Source organism: Diorhabda sublineata, chromosome 6 (assembly GCF_026230105.1).
Source record: "Diorhabda sublineata isolate icDioSubl1.1 chromosome 6, icDioSubl1.1, whole genome shotgun sequence".
In the NCBI taxonomy this organism is placed as follows: Eukaryota; Metazoa; Arthropoda; class Insecta; order Coleoptera; family Chrysomelidae; genus Diorhabda; species Diorhabda sublineata.
In genome coordinates this window covers 11,976,322-11,997,834 of record NC_079479.1, presented here as the reverse complement: position 1 = coordinate 11,997,834, position 21,513 = coordinate 11,976,322, and the positions used below count along the sequence as shown (strand labels likewise).

Genomic DNA, 21,513 nt, shown 5'->3' with positions numbered 1-21,513 from the left:
AAAAATGTTATTTTGAGGACAAGTCACAGCTTCAATAACAAGGATTTTCTTTATTAGAACCTGACGATGATTTAAACGTCTATAATTTGAAAGTCTGAATACATGAACTATATTAAATAAACGTGTATACCTTCATATTGATGTTGCTTTCATCAAATAAATCCATAGAAAATATCATTTTTGTTGAGATTATATTGCCTGCTTCGAGACTGCAGAAAAGCACATTGATCAGGATACGTAAACAATATAACACAACATGCAATGTTTAAGATTAATCATAATATATTATCATTTATCTTGATTCAATTAGCGGGAGTTGAGAAGATTTTAATCCCATTTATAATCCCAATAATAATGAATAAACAAATAGTATAATGATATTACTATACCAGGTCTGATATATACAGAGTTTTCAAAAGAAACTGATTGAAAATAAAAAATGAACGTCTTAATACACATAAAAATTATTCAGTTTCACAATAATAACAAAGTAGATCTAAAATATTTTAATCATTATTTGATGTAGAATCAACAAGTACTATCTTAATAACTCGAAATGACGTGTGTACCTAATAGTCGAGTGTAAAAAAGGAACGCATCCAACGTACCACAGCAAATAATTGTACAAAAAGGTAAGAAGAACGAAATTTAAACATTGATTCCTCATTCAATGTAGTTCAAGCAAGTGTAGGTAGAATTGCTGAAAACTTAAGGTGCAAAAATCACGTTTTTCTCAAAGAACGCCATTAAAGTATGACGCAGTTATAAATAATAGAGTGAAAGTTTTTCAAAAATCAAAAGTAAGAAAATCATTATAATTTCTATTTACATACAAAAGAAGGTGAGTTCAATTAAATTATTACACAGTTCTAAAAGGCCAATTTATGAATCAGGTATTACACAATACCAAAATGTTAGCATTAAACTTATGTTGTTATTAACAATAATACAATGCCTATTCTAAACGTCAAAAAATTATATTCACCGTACTAATTTAACGTTAAAAATTTATTTTGTCACTGTATGATTTTTAATATTTTCTTTTTTGTGTTTATGACTACAGATTAACATATTTGTGTATGACCTTTATCAACCTCAATTGATATGAATGTGGGGATCCTACCTTTACACTTAATAAGCCAAATGATCCATGTACAGAGATCCAATGTATTCTGCTTTTTCTATTTAAAAACATTTATATTATATGCTTTACCTATCTAATTGAAAAAAACCAATATACTGGCACTTCAAATATATTTTTGACAAATCTATAGTTCACTATTGAGTTTTTGACTTGTCTTTTGGCATTAATACAATTATCCATAAAAACGATACATTTAGTTGACAATGATCATTTTAATGACATATTGGGATGAAATATAAGCTACAGGGTGTTTCTATATTCGACCGACAACGCTCTACCACAAAAAGACCTCAATAAATGATTCATTTTGATATACGAACCCTTACGGGGCCTAGCTGCTAAGATATAGGGTGTACAGGGGTTAGTTGTCACTTTTATCCCCCCATTTCTTACGCCACTGGAGCAAATTATTTTTTTTAATTTGTTTTAAATTTCCTGATGAACGGTGTTGCAGAAATTTGCCTCTAACCAAAAGTCTACAATCACGTAAGTAATTTACAAATTACTTAATTATTCATTTAATTTCGAATAATAATTAAGCGTAAGTACTTCAAAACAAATAAAAATTATTCATAATCTCAATTGTTCAAAATGTTGGTCGTTTACTTCAATACACTTATTACATCGTTTTGTCATTGAAAAACGTGTCTTTGGATGGGATTGAATGATTTCTGCCGCAGCTTGAATTCTAGCTATTAGATCTTGTTCAGATTCGATTATTGTTCCGTACACTAAGGACTTCATATATCCCCATATAAAAAAATCGATAAGATTTAAGTCAGGTGATCTTGGAAGCCAACAATTGGATCCACCCCGACAAATCCATTTTTCTCTAAAACGTCTGTTTACGTAATTTGTTGCCGCTGCAGAAAAATGAAAGGTTATTAGTTTTTCAACTAAAAATAATCAGGCAACTTAAAACAAAATTAAAAAAATAATTTGCTCCAGTGGCGTAAAAAATAGGGGGATACAGGTGACAACTAGCCCCGACAGCGCGCCAGTGGTTGAATTTTTCCAAAGTTTGTTTATGTCAAAAATATTACTTTATTAACGAGCATATTGGTCATCAAATTTGAAAACAAAAAATTAAAAGCGTTCTTAATTTACGGTAAATTTTTGATTTTGATTTAAAATTTTGATTCGTATTCCTATATCAAAATGAATCATATATTGAGATCTCTCTGTGGTAGAGCATGGTCAGTCGAATATAGAAAGACCCTGTATATGGAATATGCATATTTCAAATAGTCACTTTTCAAAGAAAAAATCACTTACTGTGAAAAAATTTATTTTATCCATTAAATTCTACACACTCGATCCAACTATTTTCAGATTTTTTCAAAGGATTCAAAAATAAACTTTTGAAAATTGCGCCAAATACACGTTTGTCTCTGTCATCATATCATCTCTATTAGTTATTGCTTTCAAACAAAGTATTTTAATAAGTTATGAAACATAAAGTAATCGGAGGGAGCTAGAACAGGTGAATATGGCGGATAAAGCAACAAATGTCGGTGGAACAAATCTTTTTCATAAATGCGGTCGTTTTTTCTGAGTTCAGTATCAAGCGTGAGCAAATCGGCCATTTATCGTTTCTCGTTTACTAAATAATCAACATAAAGCATTCGCGGCTCACCTTGCAGAAAACTTTTAGAATGACACGTTTTTATCGTAGAATAACACACGTTTTCCTCGGTTTCTTGAATTGTTTTTCCAAGAAAAAAAAAGTTTCTGTTTACAAAAGAACGAATAAAATTTTCTAATCCCTCGGTTCAATGCAAAATTTCTACAAGTGACATCTAAACAAGGCGGAAATATCATCACGGAAGCGGAATCTAGTGGAGATAGTTCTACTCTACCCAAGACTCACTATGGAGAAAAGAGACTTGCAATATCGATTTTTTCTCAATGACAATTGACAATGAGAAGTGATGACTCTATTATAGCTACACAGCGATTGCTTTGCGCGCAAATAAAGACGGTCAACATGAAGATGTTTAAAGCCCGGATCGACTGCAAACATACTGGATAAGAAGCTTCCTGGGTCCAGATCCAGTTTAACGATAAAAGAAAATTCTGATAGGGTAAGGGAAGCGGTAGTAAGAAACCCAGAGCAGTCAACTAGAAATCATACTAGTGAGCTACGAATTAATCGTGAATAGTCTGGAAAAATTTTACATACGAAATTTAAATGATTTAAATGCTTATTGTCTAACAATATTATGCAAATACTGATGTACGCGACTTCGCTTACAGAATTGAAGTAATTTAGGATCTATTGAAAATGAAGTTGGTGATATTCATACTGAACACACTGTTTACACTGCCACTACAACAACACTCACAATTACACTGTCTGACGTGCGTTTCGATAACCAGGAGACTGAAGGTAAACAGTTGAATTGAATATCGCAGCGCGCGTCAGACAGTGTAATTGTGAGTGTTATTGTAGTGGTTTTGTTAACAGTGTGTTCAGTATCGAATGAAAATGCAATTTTATTGATTACCGACGAAGCTCAATTTAAATGGGACGGTGTTAGTCGACTAATACCATTAAAACGTATTTGCTTCCAGTAGGATGGGACAATATTACAACACGCTTCAATGGCAGTTCTTAAGCGCATGTTTCCTGTTCAGGCTATTTCACGTTTTGGCAAAGTTACTTGGTCTCTCATGTCTCCTGATTTATCAGTGTGCGACTTTTTTCTGTGGGATATCTTGTGGTTATAAGCACAAATCACGAAATTTGAACAAGTTAAAGAATACAATCATTCAAAAGCCTGCCACCATCCCTGCAGAGATTTTAGTCCATAAAATGAAGGATTATGAGAAAAGACTTGACACCTTGCCATTATATTTCAGAAATAACTGAAAGGGCAGGTAATGAGCTGTGTTGACTAAAATGGCAAATAATGAGCTTTGGATTTCATGTAATCAAACATATTACTCAAGCCAGATAAAATAAATTGTTTTTTTCAGTATGTACACTACTACATAATTTTACAAGACTGAATTTGGTAATAACTACCAGAATGGTCCTAGAAGTACCTGGTCCAACAAAGAAAACACAAGAATTTTGGAAAAAAAATATATTAACTTTTCAACGTAATACCCTTTTAGCTTTACACAACATTTCCCAGCGATGTTCAACAAATTCGATAACCTTTTTATAATAAACTCAAAATAGACATTAATTGCCGACATCACCTCTGCTTTGTTGGAAAATCTTTGACCACGGAGCCACTTTTTCAAGTCTGGGAACAAAAAATAACACGCAAGGGGGCTAAATATGGCGAATAGAGTGCATGAAGTAGAAATGCAAACTTTAATTCCTTAATTTTGGACATTTCCATAACGGATGTGTAAGCTGGTGCATTGTCTTGATAAAACAATACTTTCTTCTTAGCCAAATGCGGCCGTTTTTACTAGATTTCTTCGCTCAAACGTTGCAATAAACTCGCATAATACACACCGTTGATACTTTTTCCATTTTCAAGATAGTCAATGAAAATTATCCCACGCGCATCCCAAACTGATGCCATGACCTTGTCTGCAGATGGAATGGTATTTGCCTTCTTTGGAGCTGGTTCTCCCTCTTCGATCCATTGTTTTGATTATTCTTTTGTTCCGGGTGTGAAGTGATGGACCCATGTTTTATCCATGGTTATTTCTGTGAAACATTGCCAAGCACTCGATAGAAGTTTTTGTTCCATTATGGGCAAACGCGGCACCCATCTTGCGCACAGCTAACTCATGTTCAAATTTTCATTTAATTTGCGATGTACCGAACTTTTTAAAATGCCTACTGTTTGTTAGCTCGCGCACTTTCAGTCGAGGTTCATCCAGTACCGCTTTGTGGATTTTGTTTGAACATTTCTAGATTCATCACCCCATTTGGTCTACCACTACGATGCTGGTATTCGTAAGTCGTACGGCCTCGTTTAAACTCTGTTACCCAATATTTTACTGTTGATAAAGAAGGAGAGTATCACCCAGTGATAAAAGTATTGTATCACAAAACGATGACCAATTTTTTCCATGTTTACAAATTCACTGAAAACGTTCACTATTGATGGCTGCTAAACAAATACTAAACAACGTGGCGTCTTCAAACTTACAATATATGATGTATAGATTGTGTACTTTCTGATACAGTGGGATTTTTTCAAGCAACTACCGCCATCTCTTGGTCAGCCATGTACTACTATCCTTGTAAATGCATAGTGGCACTGAGCTTCAATGTCAAAATACGACATTGAAAATGAAAATCAGATTTTTCAAAGGTAGGTACATTGAATATTTGTATTAGGAAAGAAATATTCTATGAATTAACAAATTGACGATTGTTTAAAATCAACGAAACCAAATAAAATCAAATTATCACTGTATTACACAGCCTTTTCGAATGATTACTGTTTATTAGCCACGGTATACTATAAACTAACGTTTGTTACGTCATATTCCAAATTTCTTGGAGGCGAGTTTGCAATTCGGGAACGATTCTGGCAGATTTTGATGTAATCTTTCCCTTCACATTACGCCACAAAGTTTCAATCGGATCTGAACATTAATTTTACAAACTGGAATATTATTTCCTCGGGCCCAATCTTTCAATTATTTAGCATTATGACAACCGGGCACCAATTGGGCGGGTCAAAAAAATCGATAATTTTCCTTTGCGGACATGGAAAAATGGGCTAAGAAAATTTTCACCAAATATGAGCTCTTAATTTTAATCGAAATATCCTCCACATCGCAGTTTTTAATTAGACCTCGCTATTTCATTTCATTTTAAAATGCACAATAAGAATTTTTGTTGAAAATTAATCTATAAAAGTGGTTTCTGATGTTTTGGGGATTAAATTAAACGTTGAAATATATATTCATGGCCAAATTTTCATGTGTTTTTGATTAAATAATCGAAAAACTAGATGAAATTAATATAAGTATGCAAAATTGAGCCAAGAAACTTTTTTTCTAACTAATTGGCACTCATTGCCTCTAAAACTGAATCATAATATATTCATAATGAAAATTTTGCTTTTATATCAATAAATAATCAACTAAGCGATAAGTAATGCACAATTTATTTTTTTTAGTCCATTATAATAATCAGGTTTTTTTTATTTGCATTTCTAAAAAATGTAATTTCTAAAACGGCCTAAAAGCGTGAAAAAAATTACCGTCGCGAATTATATATTTGACTTCGGAAACACAATTTACAATTTTTAATTGTACAAATACTGAATGAATTTAATTAATCTCAATGATTGAATTAACTGAAATTCATTATTGAATGAGCAAAATTCATTGAAAAGTGTTTACAACAATCCAATTTTTAAATTAAAATAAACGCTGACACATGTTCAGAAAATATGATCTTTTAGCGTATTAATTTTTAGAATAATCTAGATTTATTTTCATGTAACAACTCCTCCATCCCTGAGAATGAAAAATAACGGAGGTATTTTTCAGATCCCGTTCTGTGGTTCCTCTTCTTTCTTCAAATTTATATTCTTCTTAATTCTTTACTTCAATTTTCTTATTTCTCAAAAGTCTTTCTTTACTTTTTCGTATTAACCAAAATATTGAAATAATTACACAAATTATTATTATTATTATTATTATTGAAAATAGTCCAAATGACATATGGCTTTTCAAAAGTTGTAATCTATTTCCAAATGCTGTTAAATTTTCCCACCGTGTGCATTTATATCATGATTATTATAAATATTGTATGTTTCGATTATTTTTTCGCATCTATTTATAAATTTATTTAAATTATTAATGTCTCTATCATATGATTTTATATTTTCGATGTTTAATTGTTTTATCAAAATAGTGGTATATGAAGGTTTCCTTTCTCATGTCAATTCGTTTCAGACGATCATTTTCTCTCGCATAAGATATGACACCGAAAAATTTTAATGTAATGATATTAATAATACCGGAAATGTTTTAATTATCACAGTACCTGATACAAAAACTCATGTTCAACGTCGACTTACTGTCATTGGTGAAATATCTTACAATAGATTAAACTTGGTAAACATTTTAAAAAAATATAAAATCAATGACAAAACAGATCAATTCTATTTGTGGTATAGAAATGGAAAATGCAAAACACAAGTTGTAGGTATCAATACCTTTCCTGCGTTTCTATTAGTGGATTCCGGTGGTGAAATAATTCAACTAAAAAAGCTCGGTGGGTGAAAATCCAACATAGTTGCGGAGGGTTACGTAGACGACTCAAAAAAAAAAACAAAATTGATTCCACAGCAACATTGTAAATGTTCACGATACTACCGACAATCCAATAAGTACTAATACAACTATGGACGATGTTATTTCTATGAACTCGTTAAATGTTGCCAATTCAAGTACCAATAGTAATGTAACTTCATTTTATCTTAAAATTAATAATGCTCACTCGTGAGTAAAGTGACTTTTTCACTCGTCGTAATCACCGTCCTACTCGTGAAAAAAGTATTATTTTACTCGAAAAAATTTTACTTGAAAAAAATGAAAATACCTGTAAATTTCCTCACAACATAAATTAAATTGAAATTATTCTTCAATACACATTGCTAGGGTTCACGCCAAATCATCAAGAAATGTCGCCAAAATCATACACATCGACGACAAATTTGTCGCCCAAAATATTTTTAAAAAAACCTATGTTTTATATTTACTGTGCTGTTTTTGCATAAAAGAATTTATATATGTCGTAAAAATATGTATAAAAGTGTGTGTAGCATGCATATGTTAATTTTTTTACTTTTGTCTACCACGTTATATTTTTGAACCACTAAATCATAACTTGGGTGGTCCTTTTGGACCACTAAATTTTCATTGCTGGTGTGAACCCTACACATTGCAGTTTGATTACTGATATATTTTGAACGCTTAATTTAATCATCAAAACATCTCATACAATGTTTATAGAACAATTAAGTTTCTACAAGAATTCTTATTGAGCATTTCGTAATAGTCATTTATTGTCGAGAATTCATAAACATAAATGATATTAGTGCTAAAATAATCAAATTTAAATCTTCAATATCCTTCGAATGGTGAGGTTTAAGAAATTTCTGTAAAGCATTAAATTTCATACAAAATTCTTCAAGAATATACAATCAATAAATTATTAGGTATGAATATTTTTTCATTAAAATTTAGAGCTCATATTTGGCGAGAATTTTTTAAAGGTGTCTAGCAACCCTTTTTGTCTGTGCCACTTGTTAAAAAAATAATTGATTTTTCCAATCCCCAACTTCTCGGCTCGAAAAATATATTTAATATTTGAACACATGCCTCCAATTGGTGGTATTAAGTTATTTTAAAGCATATTAAGGTACTTATCAACACCTTTCTCGAATTGTAAGTTTCACACCCACTAGCTTACATGGATCCTCAAATCATTACAGAATCCGGAAACTTGACTTTCTTTCTAAGGTAAGTAATCTGAACCACTTCTTCAGTTCTTATGACACGTCTTCTATTATCACCAAGGCATACTTCTTTATCTATTCACTCAACTCAGTACCGTTGGTTCGGAAACCATAATTTGTAGGCTTCTCTTTTGCCCATTAAATAACGATTTAAATAAGGAACAAGAAAAACAACAAATTAGCGTACCCTGTAAGTTTCAAAACCTTAAATTTTGGTTGCTCTGTGACAAGTTGCTCTTGAAAAAGCGTTTGTGATTCCATATTTTCAATTCTTTGAACGCTCTTAAGTTGATTTTAAAATAATGCCTCTAAATCAAGTTCTTGGTTTTTGAGACACTGATACTGTTGTTATGTATATTTTAATAATGTTTTGAACGGTATATCTCGACTTATTAACACTGCCAACGATTGAAGAAGAAGCAGTTTTATTTGGTCAGATTTGCTCAATAGTCTCAGAGCTCGCTACAAAAAACATGGTCGATAAGATGCACGCCATTTTCGGCTTGTAAACTGGCGGCCCCAGCTTAGTACATCACCAAACGCCACTTTTTCTTACTTAGAGAGCCACATCTCAAATGCCTCAAGTTTTTTGATCATTTGAGCTTTCAAGGTCCAGGTTTCCACACCGTACAGCAGTACTGACCACACATAACATTCCATGAATCCTATTCTGACGTGGAGGTTTAGATTTCTGTTTGCAAACTTGACAAAAGCCTTTCGAGCCATTTCAATTCTGATCGTGATTTCTTCGTCTGGATCCATTTGAATTTTTATGACTGAATCAAGATACTTGTATTTTTGTACCCATTCTATATGTTTTTCATTCAGTGTGTGAGAATAGGGTTAATATTAATATTTTGGTTTTTACTTATAACCATGAATTTAATTTTATCAATATTTATAGAGTTCTACATATTCGCATTTTCTGTTGATTATCTCTAATAGGATTTGAAGATCTTCTTCGCTCTCAGCCATTATAGCAGTATCATCAGCAAATCTTAAGTTGTTGATTAATGTTCCTCCGATGTTTACCCCCTCATGGTGGAAAAACGCAGCCTTGCCGAACTCCGTTTTGAATTTCGATTTCGTCTATCAACACACCGCTCTTAGTTGAGACTTAAAAAATGCGCACGTTATGAGGTTTTTCGGATGAGTTTTCCGCAAAACTTCTTGCGCTATTACACCGCTCTTATTTGAGGTTTAAACCCCATGTTACAAAAGGTTTCACACGCGTAGGTTATGAGGTTTTTCAGTCAATTATCCCGTTCGGGAAAACCGGCTGACATTTTCATATCCGACCTGTGTTGACCTTGAGAAGTGGCGTTTGATGATGTAAGTTGGGGCGGCCAGTTTACAAGCTGAAATGGCGCGCACCTTATCGACCCTTTTTTTCGTAGCTCCCCGTCTGTAACCACGAGACATAAAAGTATGTTAATGTATGTTAAATCGTCAAATATTTTTGTCGAAGTCGGTAAACAATTTAAGTTGTTTCCAACATCTACATATTTTGCTTAACACTAACGATTTTATAACGAACCATTTCAAGACAAAGTCTTTTTAAAAGTAGCTTCGTCAGTTTTGTTATTTAATGATAAACATTTGAAGAAACCAGAAATATTTTAGTACCAACTAAATTTGTTTTGAAATAAATTAACAAATCTCATGTTCTGAGCGTCAATGCGACAGGGCTCATATACTCGGTACGTTTATATGGTGTTTTTATAGAAATAAAAATTAATGAGTTTAGTTACGGAGGGTTAACAAGTATTCTTTTTGTGTCATAATCCAAAATCTGATAGATGAACGCCGAACACGAATATGAGTGTTACGTTGATGGAAAAGATGTTCACCACTTCCAAAAAATTAACCTTAACCTATCCTAACCATAAGAAAGCACGTTGCTTCAAAGAGCCCAAAAGAATTTGTAGAATTTTTGAGGCAAGTTTTTTTGGATTTGGTTAGGTCATATTTTGAAAGCGATAAATATATTTTCTAGCAATGCCTAGTCATAATCGTGTCCATTGTGGAAATTGAAATAAAATTAAGCAAAACATTCGAAGAGGCTGAAACTCCCCATTGACAAAAAACGATACAAATTGCTTGAAGTACGAACATGTAAAAATTTTTTATAAGTAAAATGTTGCAAACCTTTGTGAACGTATTTATGATCGAATCTGGTATACGTTAAATATTGGATAGCGTAACGATTTTTAACATGGTTCTGTTTGTCAGTTTTGTTATAAGAAAATTGGTATTGAAAGTGAGTGTGCGCAATTTTTGGAAGGCGAACAAAATGTTAATTCGCTCAAATTCTCTTCGCTAGTTGATATTGGACAGAGAATGCCGGTTCGTGTACCTGATGTTGACAGAGGAAGGACAACACCACGTAATGTTATGACCGTAGCGATATAAGAGAAAGAAGGCTTATACTAAGTTGGTACACTACATGGTCTACTAGATAGACTCTATTTTAGCAATGAAATCACATTAGCAGATTCCAATTTCATTGATTTGTATAGTATGAATCAAAACGCTTCCACTACCACTTCAGATTCCTCTCAAAGCTTCATTTCTTGTAATTGAAAAAGTATTGCATAAGTAATCGTCAAACATAAAGTTCACTGCAATTCAAAATGCCACAACAATTCCTTATACAAAAACAAATAGTTGGATATGCAGCGAAGATTGATTTTAGCAATATACGTTTTTACATTAAAATGACTGTTAATAACACAGGCCAACAAAAACTTTTGTTTGGAAACTTTTTTTTATTCTAATAGCTGATCTTTATAGATTTTTATGTGCTGAATCCAAATCTGGCCTTAGTTTTTTTGTATCACCCATAGTTTCCAAGCAATATGTATTTCATTATAATCTAATACTCCTGTACAGTATATAGGGAAATCAATGAAACACTATGTTACATCATAAAAATGCTTCGTATTTACTGTATAGTAATGTAGTGTAATGATACAGGGTTCACTTGTCAATTTGTCTGTATTTTCTGTCCCTTTTTCCTTTGAAACATCTTGTGTAACTTTTCCTGCGATGATTCGCTTGCTGAAATTCCCGGTGAAGTGACCAACAGTAATCCCCCATCATGTTGGTGTTCCAGCGGCCTTGGAACGTTTTTCCATCACTTCAACATTCGCTCACTTTGCTCCTCACTAACATTTCCTAAATTGTCTGGGAAGTAATCGAAGCGGCTGTTCAAAAAATGAACATCCAACTCTTCAAACCTTTTTAGCAAGTTGGCAACAATAAACTTATATTCTGAGTCTTTTTCATTTCCCAAGAACTTGGTGACAACTTGCTTGAAGGATACCCACGCTTCTTTTTCATTTGAGGTCATTGTTCATTCGAAGTTAACGTCAAACATCATTTTCTAATATCAGGTCGGGTAAAGACGTCTTCTTTCAATTTAGTTTCTGAAAGGTGTGGAAATTTCTGACAGAGATATTTGAAACAAGGCCCGTCTTTAGGCAAAGCCTTTACTGTTTTATGAGGCCTAACTTAATATGTAGTGGTGGTAAGAGCACGTTTTTTGGGTCTAAAAGGTTTTTGAGTAGAATGTTCTTTTCGTCAGGCTTTAAAGACTCTCTAGTAGGCCAGTTCTTTTCGCACCAATGTTGATTCCTAGCTCTACTATCCAATTCACACAGGAAACATGGAAACTTGGCAAAACTACCTTGCTGACTAAGAAGCATGCACGTTACTTTCAAATCACCACATAACATACAACCATGTGCAGAATAATTTATTTTATTTGACACTATTTCTAGATTTCTGTAGGTCTCTTTCATATGTACAGAATTACCAACAGGAACAGAAGCATACACGTTACCTTTGTGTAGTAAAACAGCCCTCAAACTATTTTTTGATGAATCGATAAACAGTCTCCAGTCTTCTTTTTTGTAATCAATTCCAAACTCACTCATTAGACCAGGAATGTCTGAGCAGCACACCTAAACACCCTTTTGTTCAAAATACTTTGAAAAATGCTGTTCTCTCTTCCTATACACATGAATACTAGTTCCAGCCGCCAACAAGTTCTTTTCTTTTAGCCTAGAGCCAAGCAGTTCAGCTTTTTCTTTCGTTAATCCCAGATCCCTAACTAAGTCGTTAAGCTCGACGTGAGTAAACAATTTAGGCTCTACATTTTCTGTACCACATTGAAATTTTTCATAGTGTTCGTCTAACTCCGACTGTACATCAGAAAATTCTTCTGTTACAATAGAATTTAAGTCCTCTGGTGGTTCAGGGATCGGCAAATCTAAACCGTGCCCTACTGGTTGGATAGCGGACGAAAGGTTATGGTAGCTTATTAACTTCTTGTTCTTAGAGTTATGACCAGTAATATCAACACTACAAAAGTAACAGTCAACGGAATGATTTCTTGGTTCCCTCCATATCATAGGAACAGCAAGTTTGAAGTGTTTTTTCTCTTTTTTTGTCCATTTTCTAAGGTCTTCAACACATACATAACAAATCTTATGCGGCGCCCAAGATTTATCCCGATCTCCAAGTTTAGTTCCAAAGTATGTTGGATTAACCTTTTTTACAAAGTCTGTAATGTTTCTTTGGTGTTTTTTAATAACAAACTCACCACAAATATAACAAAAATTATCAGCAGAGTTTTTACAACCGCGATTAGGCATTGCACTGAGCACATGTACATACTGGAAACGGAAACGTGAAACTGAGGTTAGATTGAAGCTAAACTGAACATCAGCTGTTTCGCATGTGTTTCAGCAGTACTACCAACATCATCTTCGTTCATTAAATACCCCTGGATAGGTAAGGAGTGGGTCTTGGTTCATTAGACCTATTTTTTCAATTTTGTATCAATGTAACTGTAAAATGTTATCATTAAACATTTATTCAAATAATGAGTGTTGTACTATTTGTTACCAAATGATTATTAATAAGCAGCATTATATTACGTAAGCTGACGTCTTCTAAATCTAAAATAATTTCATTCGGCTATATCAGAACAGCCACAAAGCGTTGTGGCCAGTTTCCGAGGCTCACAACGCGTTGTGGCCAGTCTCCGAGGCTCACAACGTGTTGTGGCTGTTTTAAGCGGACATTTGCCGTTTTCGTTATTTTAGCTCATCATATATAACCTATAATTACGTTTTTTTTTTTACTTTTATCATATCACAGCCAAGGGCGTCGCCAAGGAGATCAAATGTAAATAGCCGCAAAGCGACCAAAGTCTAAGGCCGTGCGAGCGAAATTAAGTTTTAATTTATATTGTAGAAAGTATTGAAAGATTCAGGATAATATTTTCATCACGACTATATCAAAATGGCAATAACGCAAGTCCATTAAACAGTGTAAAAATTTGTAGGTAGGTGTCACGATAGGCTTAATCTAACAAATCTAACAGTTGTTGATGTTCTAAAAGGAACAAACTTCTTCTTTAACGCAACGGTAAACAAACGCATTAAAAATTTTAATCGCTTTACCATGCACGCTTATACAGTAGAGCGATTCTTTAGCAGTCTCAGAAGACTTAAAACATGGCTAAGAAGCACCATGGAAGAAGATCGCTTTAATGGTCTGGCCATGATGAGTGTACACAGAGCTATAATAAATAAAAACCTAAATAATTTTAATGATAAAGTTTTGCAAAAAATCCCCGCAGGTTATGTTTTAATTAAATATTATTTTTGTTAAAATAAATAATTATTACTATGTTTAAAAGTTTGATTTAGTTAATGTGCTGTCGAGGGCTTGTGATATTGATATTAGAACCGTTCCTATTACAATCATCATCGAGGCAAAGTGTAACTCTTCATGCTCTCGACTGTACCAGGCGTTCATATTTTTTATTCTCTATAATATTTCCCCATTGTCCCCCCTTAGTCAGAAGTTGGCGACGCCCTTGATTACAGCTGAGAAAGTGGGTTTATACAAACAAATAGAAATGAATATAAGTAAAAACAGAAGTAACGAAGTATTTGTTTATATATCACAAATAAAATTAAAAAGAAGAGTTTTATTTTTATCTCAAAACTGAGCTGCGTATCTCGGAAGGTTGACATCCAGAATAGATAACCTTTATTTATGAAGGACAACCGCATGACACGTGTCTTTGCTATTCATTATGCATAAAAATAGTGAAAACGGCAGTGGAACCATTAAGCGTTCGCGTTCGAAAAAGTCGAACAGTTTTTTATTAAACAGGAAAATTAGATTAACGACCAAAACAACGCAAAAAATTACTAACGGCAAGTGACATTTCCTAATTGGCATGCGCAAAAATAATTTCAATTTTATTACTATTTGAACATAAATTTATTATTTCTGTTATTATTCTCACTTTCCTGTATAAACCCACTTTATATCGTTTTATTATCTTGAATTAGAAATGACCTAATAAACCTTTATATGGATTATATACACACTTCGTTTTCAAAACATTCGTCACAAAAACACAAGGATTCTGAATCGCTGGCTCTTCTGTATTTTCTCCACTTTTTCAATCTCCACCAATCCTTAAGCCAAGCCCATTCCATTGCGACAATATTAAAGCAAATTTGACTTTCACATCACTTTCAATTTTGTAACTGTATCACATCAATCAAATAATTTTTCGGTTTCCTTAACAATATAAATCAATATTTGTTAATCATTTATCATAAAACACTCATTCAAGGTTGGATTAGAAAAGCACTACTTAACTGATCAAGAATTTACTAAATACTGTTTGTAAAAATAAAACTGAAGTGTGACATAAATTATAAAAGCGTTATCAATAATTTAGTGTTGAAAATTGGGAGTTTCAAACCGTTTCCATTTTATGTATGTATATAAAAAATGTAAACTCGGTAAGTTTCAAAAATGATATTCATCCTTAATTGTCAAATGGAATTTTAATTTTGAATACATTTTATGTAAATTGTTTATTACTATTCGTTTTACGGCGAATATTACGTCAAGATAAAATTAATAGATTTAGTAATTCTGGTATATTTATTGCACACAAATATTTATCGGAATATTACCAGTATTTAGTAAATACAAGGTGTTTCTATATTCGACCGATAACGCTTTACCACAAAGAGATCTCAAAAAATGATTCATTTTGATATAGGAATACGAACCGTGTTACGGGGGGCCTAGTTGCTGAGATACAGAGTGTTCAAAATTTTAAATCAAAAATAGCCATAATCAAGAACGCTTTTAATTTTAAATTTTTTTAAATTTGATGACCAATATGCTGCTTAATAAAGTAATATTTTGACATAAACAAACTTTGAAAAAATTTAACCAGCGGCTCACTATCAAGGTTAGTTGTCACTTTTATCTCCTTAGTTTTTGCGCCACTGGAGCAAATTATTTTTTAATTTTCTTTTAAATTGCCTGATTATTTTGGAAAAAATCGTTCCAAAAAATTTTTCACGCATTTGGGGTTGTTTCTGATGGTACAAATAGTAAATTTAGGGCGGGGGAGACATATTATTTCCATTATTTTATACACTAAATGGTACAACTTACGTATGATTAATCAATGAATTTCTTTAAAGTCGTTGATCATACATTTCAGAGACCAGGGGGAGGAATGTTTAGAATTTGGTTAACGTTTACTCGTCTTTCCCCCCTTTGTCCTCCTTCGGCCACGCTCTTATTTCATTACAACTTTGATGTACATAAACATGTGATATAAGCGATTAATTATTAATAGCATGACAAGCAAGAGGGAAGATACGGCAGGGAAAGGGGCGAGCGTTGAGAGAGAAAAAATAATTTTGTAATTATTCAAACTTTTTATGCTCTTTTAACAGAACCCCCCACCGCCGCACCTTCCATCCTCCTTGTCATTTTATTATTCGAATTTAAGCTATACCTATACTTAAAAAAGTTTTTTTTCGATGAAACCCTACCTAATGAAATAGTTTCCAGGTTGTGAAAAATTTTTTGGAGCGATTTTTGCCTGGAGCTCCAATTCTAAATTATTACCATTATTTGTAGTTGAAAAGCTAATAACCTTTTATGGAGCTAAAATGAACGGTGTGTTGTAGAAATTTGCCTCTAACCAAAAATGTATTACAATAATAACAAACTTGGCAATGAAAATAAAAATAATAGCACAAATTGAATTTAAGAAAAACTGTATTACAACAATAACAAAATTGACAAAGTAACAGTAGTTGTTCAATTTATACGCGATTATACGCGAGAATATAGAAACATCCTATATATACACTGCCGTTCAAAAATATTTGGTCATTTCTGTTATAATAGCTATTTATGATATTAATGTTAAGATTAAAATTTTTAGCGATTGAAAAAGTGCGAAATATGCGAAAAGTCACCAGTCCTGAAAACTTACGGATACTAAAATTTTTAATAAAAAATAAAAGTTGACACTTTGGGGAGAGGGAGGTCTCGGAAAATATCATGTAATGTTTTTCCGTAAAAACAGTATAATTGCGAGAAAATAATGTTAAATTAAATAAAACATGTAAATTTATAATACGTTATAAATGATCTAATTGACTGAGAGTGACTAATCAGGACTAGGTTGAAGAAGCAGATTATTATACTGAAATTAATACGGACATGTTATTCCAATAATCACACTTGAGACCGTGCACGAGTCTCCTTGGACTGAATTCGAATAAATATACTTTTGTGCATCTTAGGCTACCTTAATACTAGGATGCTGGCATATGGAAGATTAGTGGGGCATTAAATCAAATGGGAGCGATTAGACTAGGGATGCCAGCATCACATGCTAAAACAGCCACCCGGACGGGCCATTTTTTCACGTGCCGTGTGGCACCGTCTTGTTGAGACCACATGTCAGGCATGTCCAATTCTTCCATTTTGGGCAAAAAAAATCGTCAATCATCACACGGTAGCGCTAGCCATTCACATTAACGTTCCGGCCATCGTAGCTTTTGAAGAAGTTCTGCCCGATTATGCCACCGGACATAACCCACACCAAACAGTGACTTTTTCGGGATGCATTGGTAGCTCTTGCAATACTTCTGGCTGGTCTTCATTCCCGATGCGGCAATTTTGCTTGTTGACGTATCCATCCAACCAGAAATGAGCTCGTCACTGAATACAATTTTTCTCCCTCAAACTTTGCCAGCGCCCATTTACCAAATGTTAGACGTTGTGGGAGATCGGAGATCGCTTCAATTCTTACACCAGCCGTATCTTATAAGGTTTTAGACCCAAATCTTTTCGCAAAATTTTCCATGTAAAGGAGTATCGACATTTCAACGGTCACCAGTAACACAGCCGCAATATTTTCTTCGGTCCTTACTGTACGTTTGCGTGTTAATGTTTTAATGTCCAATAATGTAAACTGGGTTCTAAATGTAGTCACAAACTTTTGAATAGTTCCCTCAGAAGGCCGACCAAACTAGCCATAAATTGGAAGAAGTCACTTTCTTAAACTAACCTGAATTTTGATAGTAAAATTCAATAATTTGCAAGCGTTGTTCGTTCGTAAGTCGATTCATGATTAAATTATAAACCAAATTGAACAAGTTTGACAGTGACACAAGACACGATTCACGCGTGATCTCTCAAAAACAGTCTTGCCAAAAATATACCAGCAAAAAAATCACTCTTTATCAAGATGCCAACAGGATGAGGAAGTAATCGAAGAATCAGGAGACAAATGATAATTTGAAAGATAATGATGTAGATAATTATTGATAAATAAACTTGAATTAAATATAACTTTTGTATCAACCTTCATTTATTTATATGATCAACTCAAATGAAAATGTTCCTGTATTTCCTTTTGCTATACGTAAGGAAGAGTTAGAAGAAAGACTCTAAAAGAAATGTCTTCAAGTAAGTAAAATTTACAACAATTTATAAGCACGCATACCAAGATAATTATGAATAAATTTTAATGAATAAATTTTATACCCTCTCACACCATTGAAATAGGTATGCTTGACCTTTCTTTCTAAAAATCCTTGGTTGGCCAAATTTTTTCTTTATGAACATAATATTTCCTTGATGACGAAAAAAAAATTATGGAAATGTAATGATGTATTTAGAATATTTCCGACCAATCAAAGCCACACAAAACAAATTTTATTCGTATAAGTGTTAACTTTTATTTCTTGTAAAAAAAAATTTTAGTAATCACAGAGCTTTCAGAATTGCTGGCTCCTGGACTAAAATAACGATATTTTTTTTGTATAACTTAAATATTTTAATGTCTCTTGTCTGTTTATTATTCTTTGACATGTTAACAATAATAACAATCACATTTTCTGTGAACAGACCATATTAGAAGACTCTTTATTTAGTACCAACAAACAATATCGTTTACAGTTATTGCTTTCTAAAAAGAAGACATTTGAATTACCAAAAGTGTTGTAGAATAACATACGTCGAAGGAGACGACAATATCGAAACAATTTATGGAGTTTTGTCAAGTACGAAATTACGAAATGTCTAAAATTATTCCATTACAAAAAGTAGTAGATGTAAGAGGTTTGGCTAATAAATAACGAGACTGCGCTTCTAGAGAGCGCCCTAGACAGGTGGGGTCAAAAACGAGTAGGGCGTTAGGTATCTAGATAATATCTTGTCTATGCACGTCGTAAAATACGTTTCCATCACTATTACAGTACTTGTGAAGCAAAGATCAATCTCAAATTTCTCGTTAAATTGAAAAAACTGTGTAAGCGTTTTAGTGAGGGCCAAGAGAGCCCAGGTCATCCTGTGACTGTTTCAACTCCGGAAACAGTGACCAAAACCACCAAATTGTGCGTCCAGATCGTCGAATGAGCATCCGGATGAATGTCGAGGTTGTAAACGCCGATAAAGAAACTTCTAGACGCCTACAAATCCCATTTTTTCCCGAAAATTTTGGAGCTGTCAGTATCAAGGACAATGGGATTCGGTCATGATGATTGAATTGAACGAATTATACTTTGAATGACTTCCTCATCCACCGTATTGTCCAGATCTGCCCCCCAGTGACTACTGGCTATTCTCTGATCTCAAAAAATGCTCACCGGTAAGAAATTCAGCTCAAATTAAGAAGCAATTGCTGAAACTGAAGCCTTTTTTGATGCAAATGACAAAATTTTCTACAAGCACGGCATTGAGAAGTTAGAGAATCGTTGTAAGTATTGTATTGCTGTTGGAGAAGATTACATTGATGAACAAAATCGATTTTTGGCAAAAAAATGTGTTTTTCTTAGTGAGTTACACTACTAATTGAGTGATTTATGATTACTAGTATCAGAAATTGTAGAAAAACTTTAACAAACTCAAAATTAATTATGTCCATTGAACTACTATAAATACCCAATGAAACTATCAATTTCACAAGAAGATTAATCAGATGTTCTCAACCACATCTGAATAATATGTTTAAACTAATAAAACAGAAGTAAAATATCTTGTCATATTGATTAACACATTTCATTTGGCTAAAGAACAAAAGATCAATACTCTCATTAGAAACATCGGACCATGTATGAAGAAATACTTCTAGGTGTCAACTTCCAAAAATGAAGTTGATGCTGTTGTAAAATATTACCATCAGGTAACATATGAATGTTAGCTAAAGCAACACTTCTCACACCAAACTCTATATTAAAATCTCAAGATTCTTTTTACAGATGAGGAGTGATAACCTCCCAATCCAGAAGGTTTATGAATCAGAGTGCCAACTATCTCAACCACTACATAGATAAACTTATCAACCTTCCACTCATTGATAGACTGCCCAGAAAACCTTACTGTTCAGTAAACTCCAGGGTCATTGGATTTACACGTAAGACCGTAGACTAGCAAAGCGTGATTAAATAAACAAAATCTGTATAGAGGCAGAAGTTTTGTTAAATAGTTAGAAGTTGATTAAAAACACTCTCAGCACTTATTAGCAATCCAAAGGTTATAATAAAAACATTTAATACCCCATGCCAGTGAGAAGAAATATGCACTGGATCATCAAAATCTTCTATAATTACTGAAGGCACGAATCTTTCCATGACTAACTAATTCCATTAGATAACAGAAACCTGGTACAAGTAAAGGAAGACGCTATTGTTAAATTATATTAAATTAACTTACTGCTCCTACATAGAAATGTGCAGGTCGAGTTGCTTTACGTAAACCTTGATACCCATGTTCTAGTTCTGTATAAGACATGATTACGGGAAAACATGCCTACATATCCTACAAAATATTTACTTAAAATACTGTAAATTATTTATAAAAAAAAAAAACCTTACCTAATGTTGAACCAGTTATCGAGCAGGTCTACAAATATTGATTATAGTGACACTATTTTTAAATATGTAATAAAACTGAACAAATAATAAAATGTGGAGAATTTGATTTTACATTTTTAATTATTCATCCATTACATAAAATACAAAATACTGTATTTCTTGGCACTAGGGCCCCAACACTATAATTGTATTTTCATGGCAGGCAACCCTTTTAACATATTACTTTAACCATCGAACTATAACCATAGATAAACCACGTCCTGACTATTGTAGTCGGCCTGCAAAACTTCTTGCGCAATTGCACCGCTCGTATTTGAGGTTTAAACCCTACAAAAGGTTTCACGCGCGCACGTTATGAGGTTTTTCAGCCAATAATATTGAATGAATCCATAATTTTTCTAATAATATTTTAAAGAGTCTCTTATTCACGGAACAGGCAGGAAATTATATTCTTTGTTCACAACAACAACAACAACAAGAATGTGGAATTTAACTGCTAAATTAAATAACCATATATATAAACATGTCTGCATCTAATATTATTTTTGTAATCAAAATAAAACTTTGTAACAGGTATACAGCATACATTTGCTGCATTTCATTAAGCGTTCCCGGCGCCTGAAATACTCTGTTGGGCGTTTCACATAGCGACCAAGATCATTGTGGTCGCGGCGAGAACGTCACT

The 21,513-nt window shown here is 33.1% G+C and overlaps 1 protein-coding gene across 21 annotated transcripts in view; it reads right to left on the bottom strand.

Moving 5' to 3' along the window:
* The window catches only part of LOC130446066 (inositol hexakisphosphate and diphosphoinositol-pentakisphosphate kinase 2), a 163,028-nt gene extending 141,912 nt beyond the window's left edge, over positions 1-21,116 (bottom strand). For 8 of the 21 annotated variants that reach the window (XM_056782089.1, XM_056782107.1, XM_056782101.1 and 5 more), the window contains exon 1: positions 15,009-15,285. In XM_056782089.1, the coding sequence (XP_056638067.1) occupies positions 15,009-15,119 (111 nt within the window). In that variant the 5' untranslated portion in view covers positions 15,120-15,285. Of the gene's footprint in view, positions 1-15,008; positions 15,309-20,510; positions 20,616-20,667; positions 20,776-20,828 lie in introns of those variants that run through there. The other 13 variants (XM_056782097.1, XM_056782092.1, XM_056782093.1 and 10 more) reach the window with 7 other exon arrangements.
* Between the last annotated feature and the right edge of the window lie 397 nt (positions 21,117-21,513).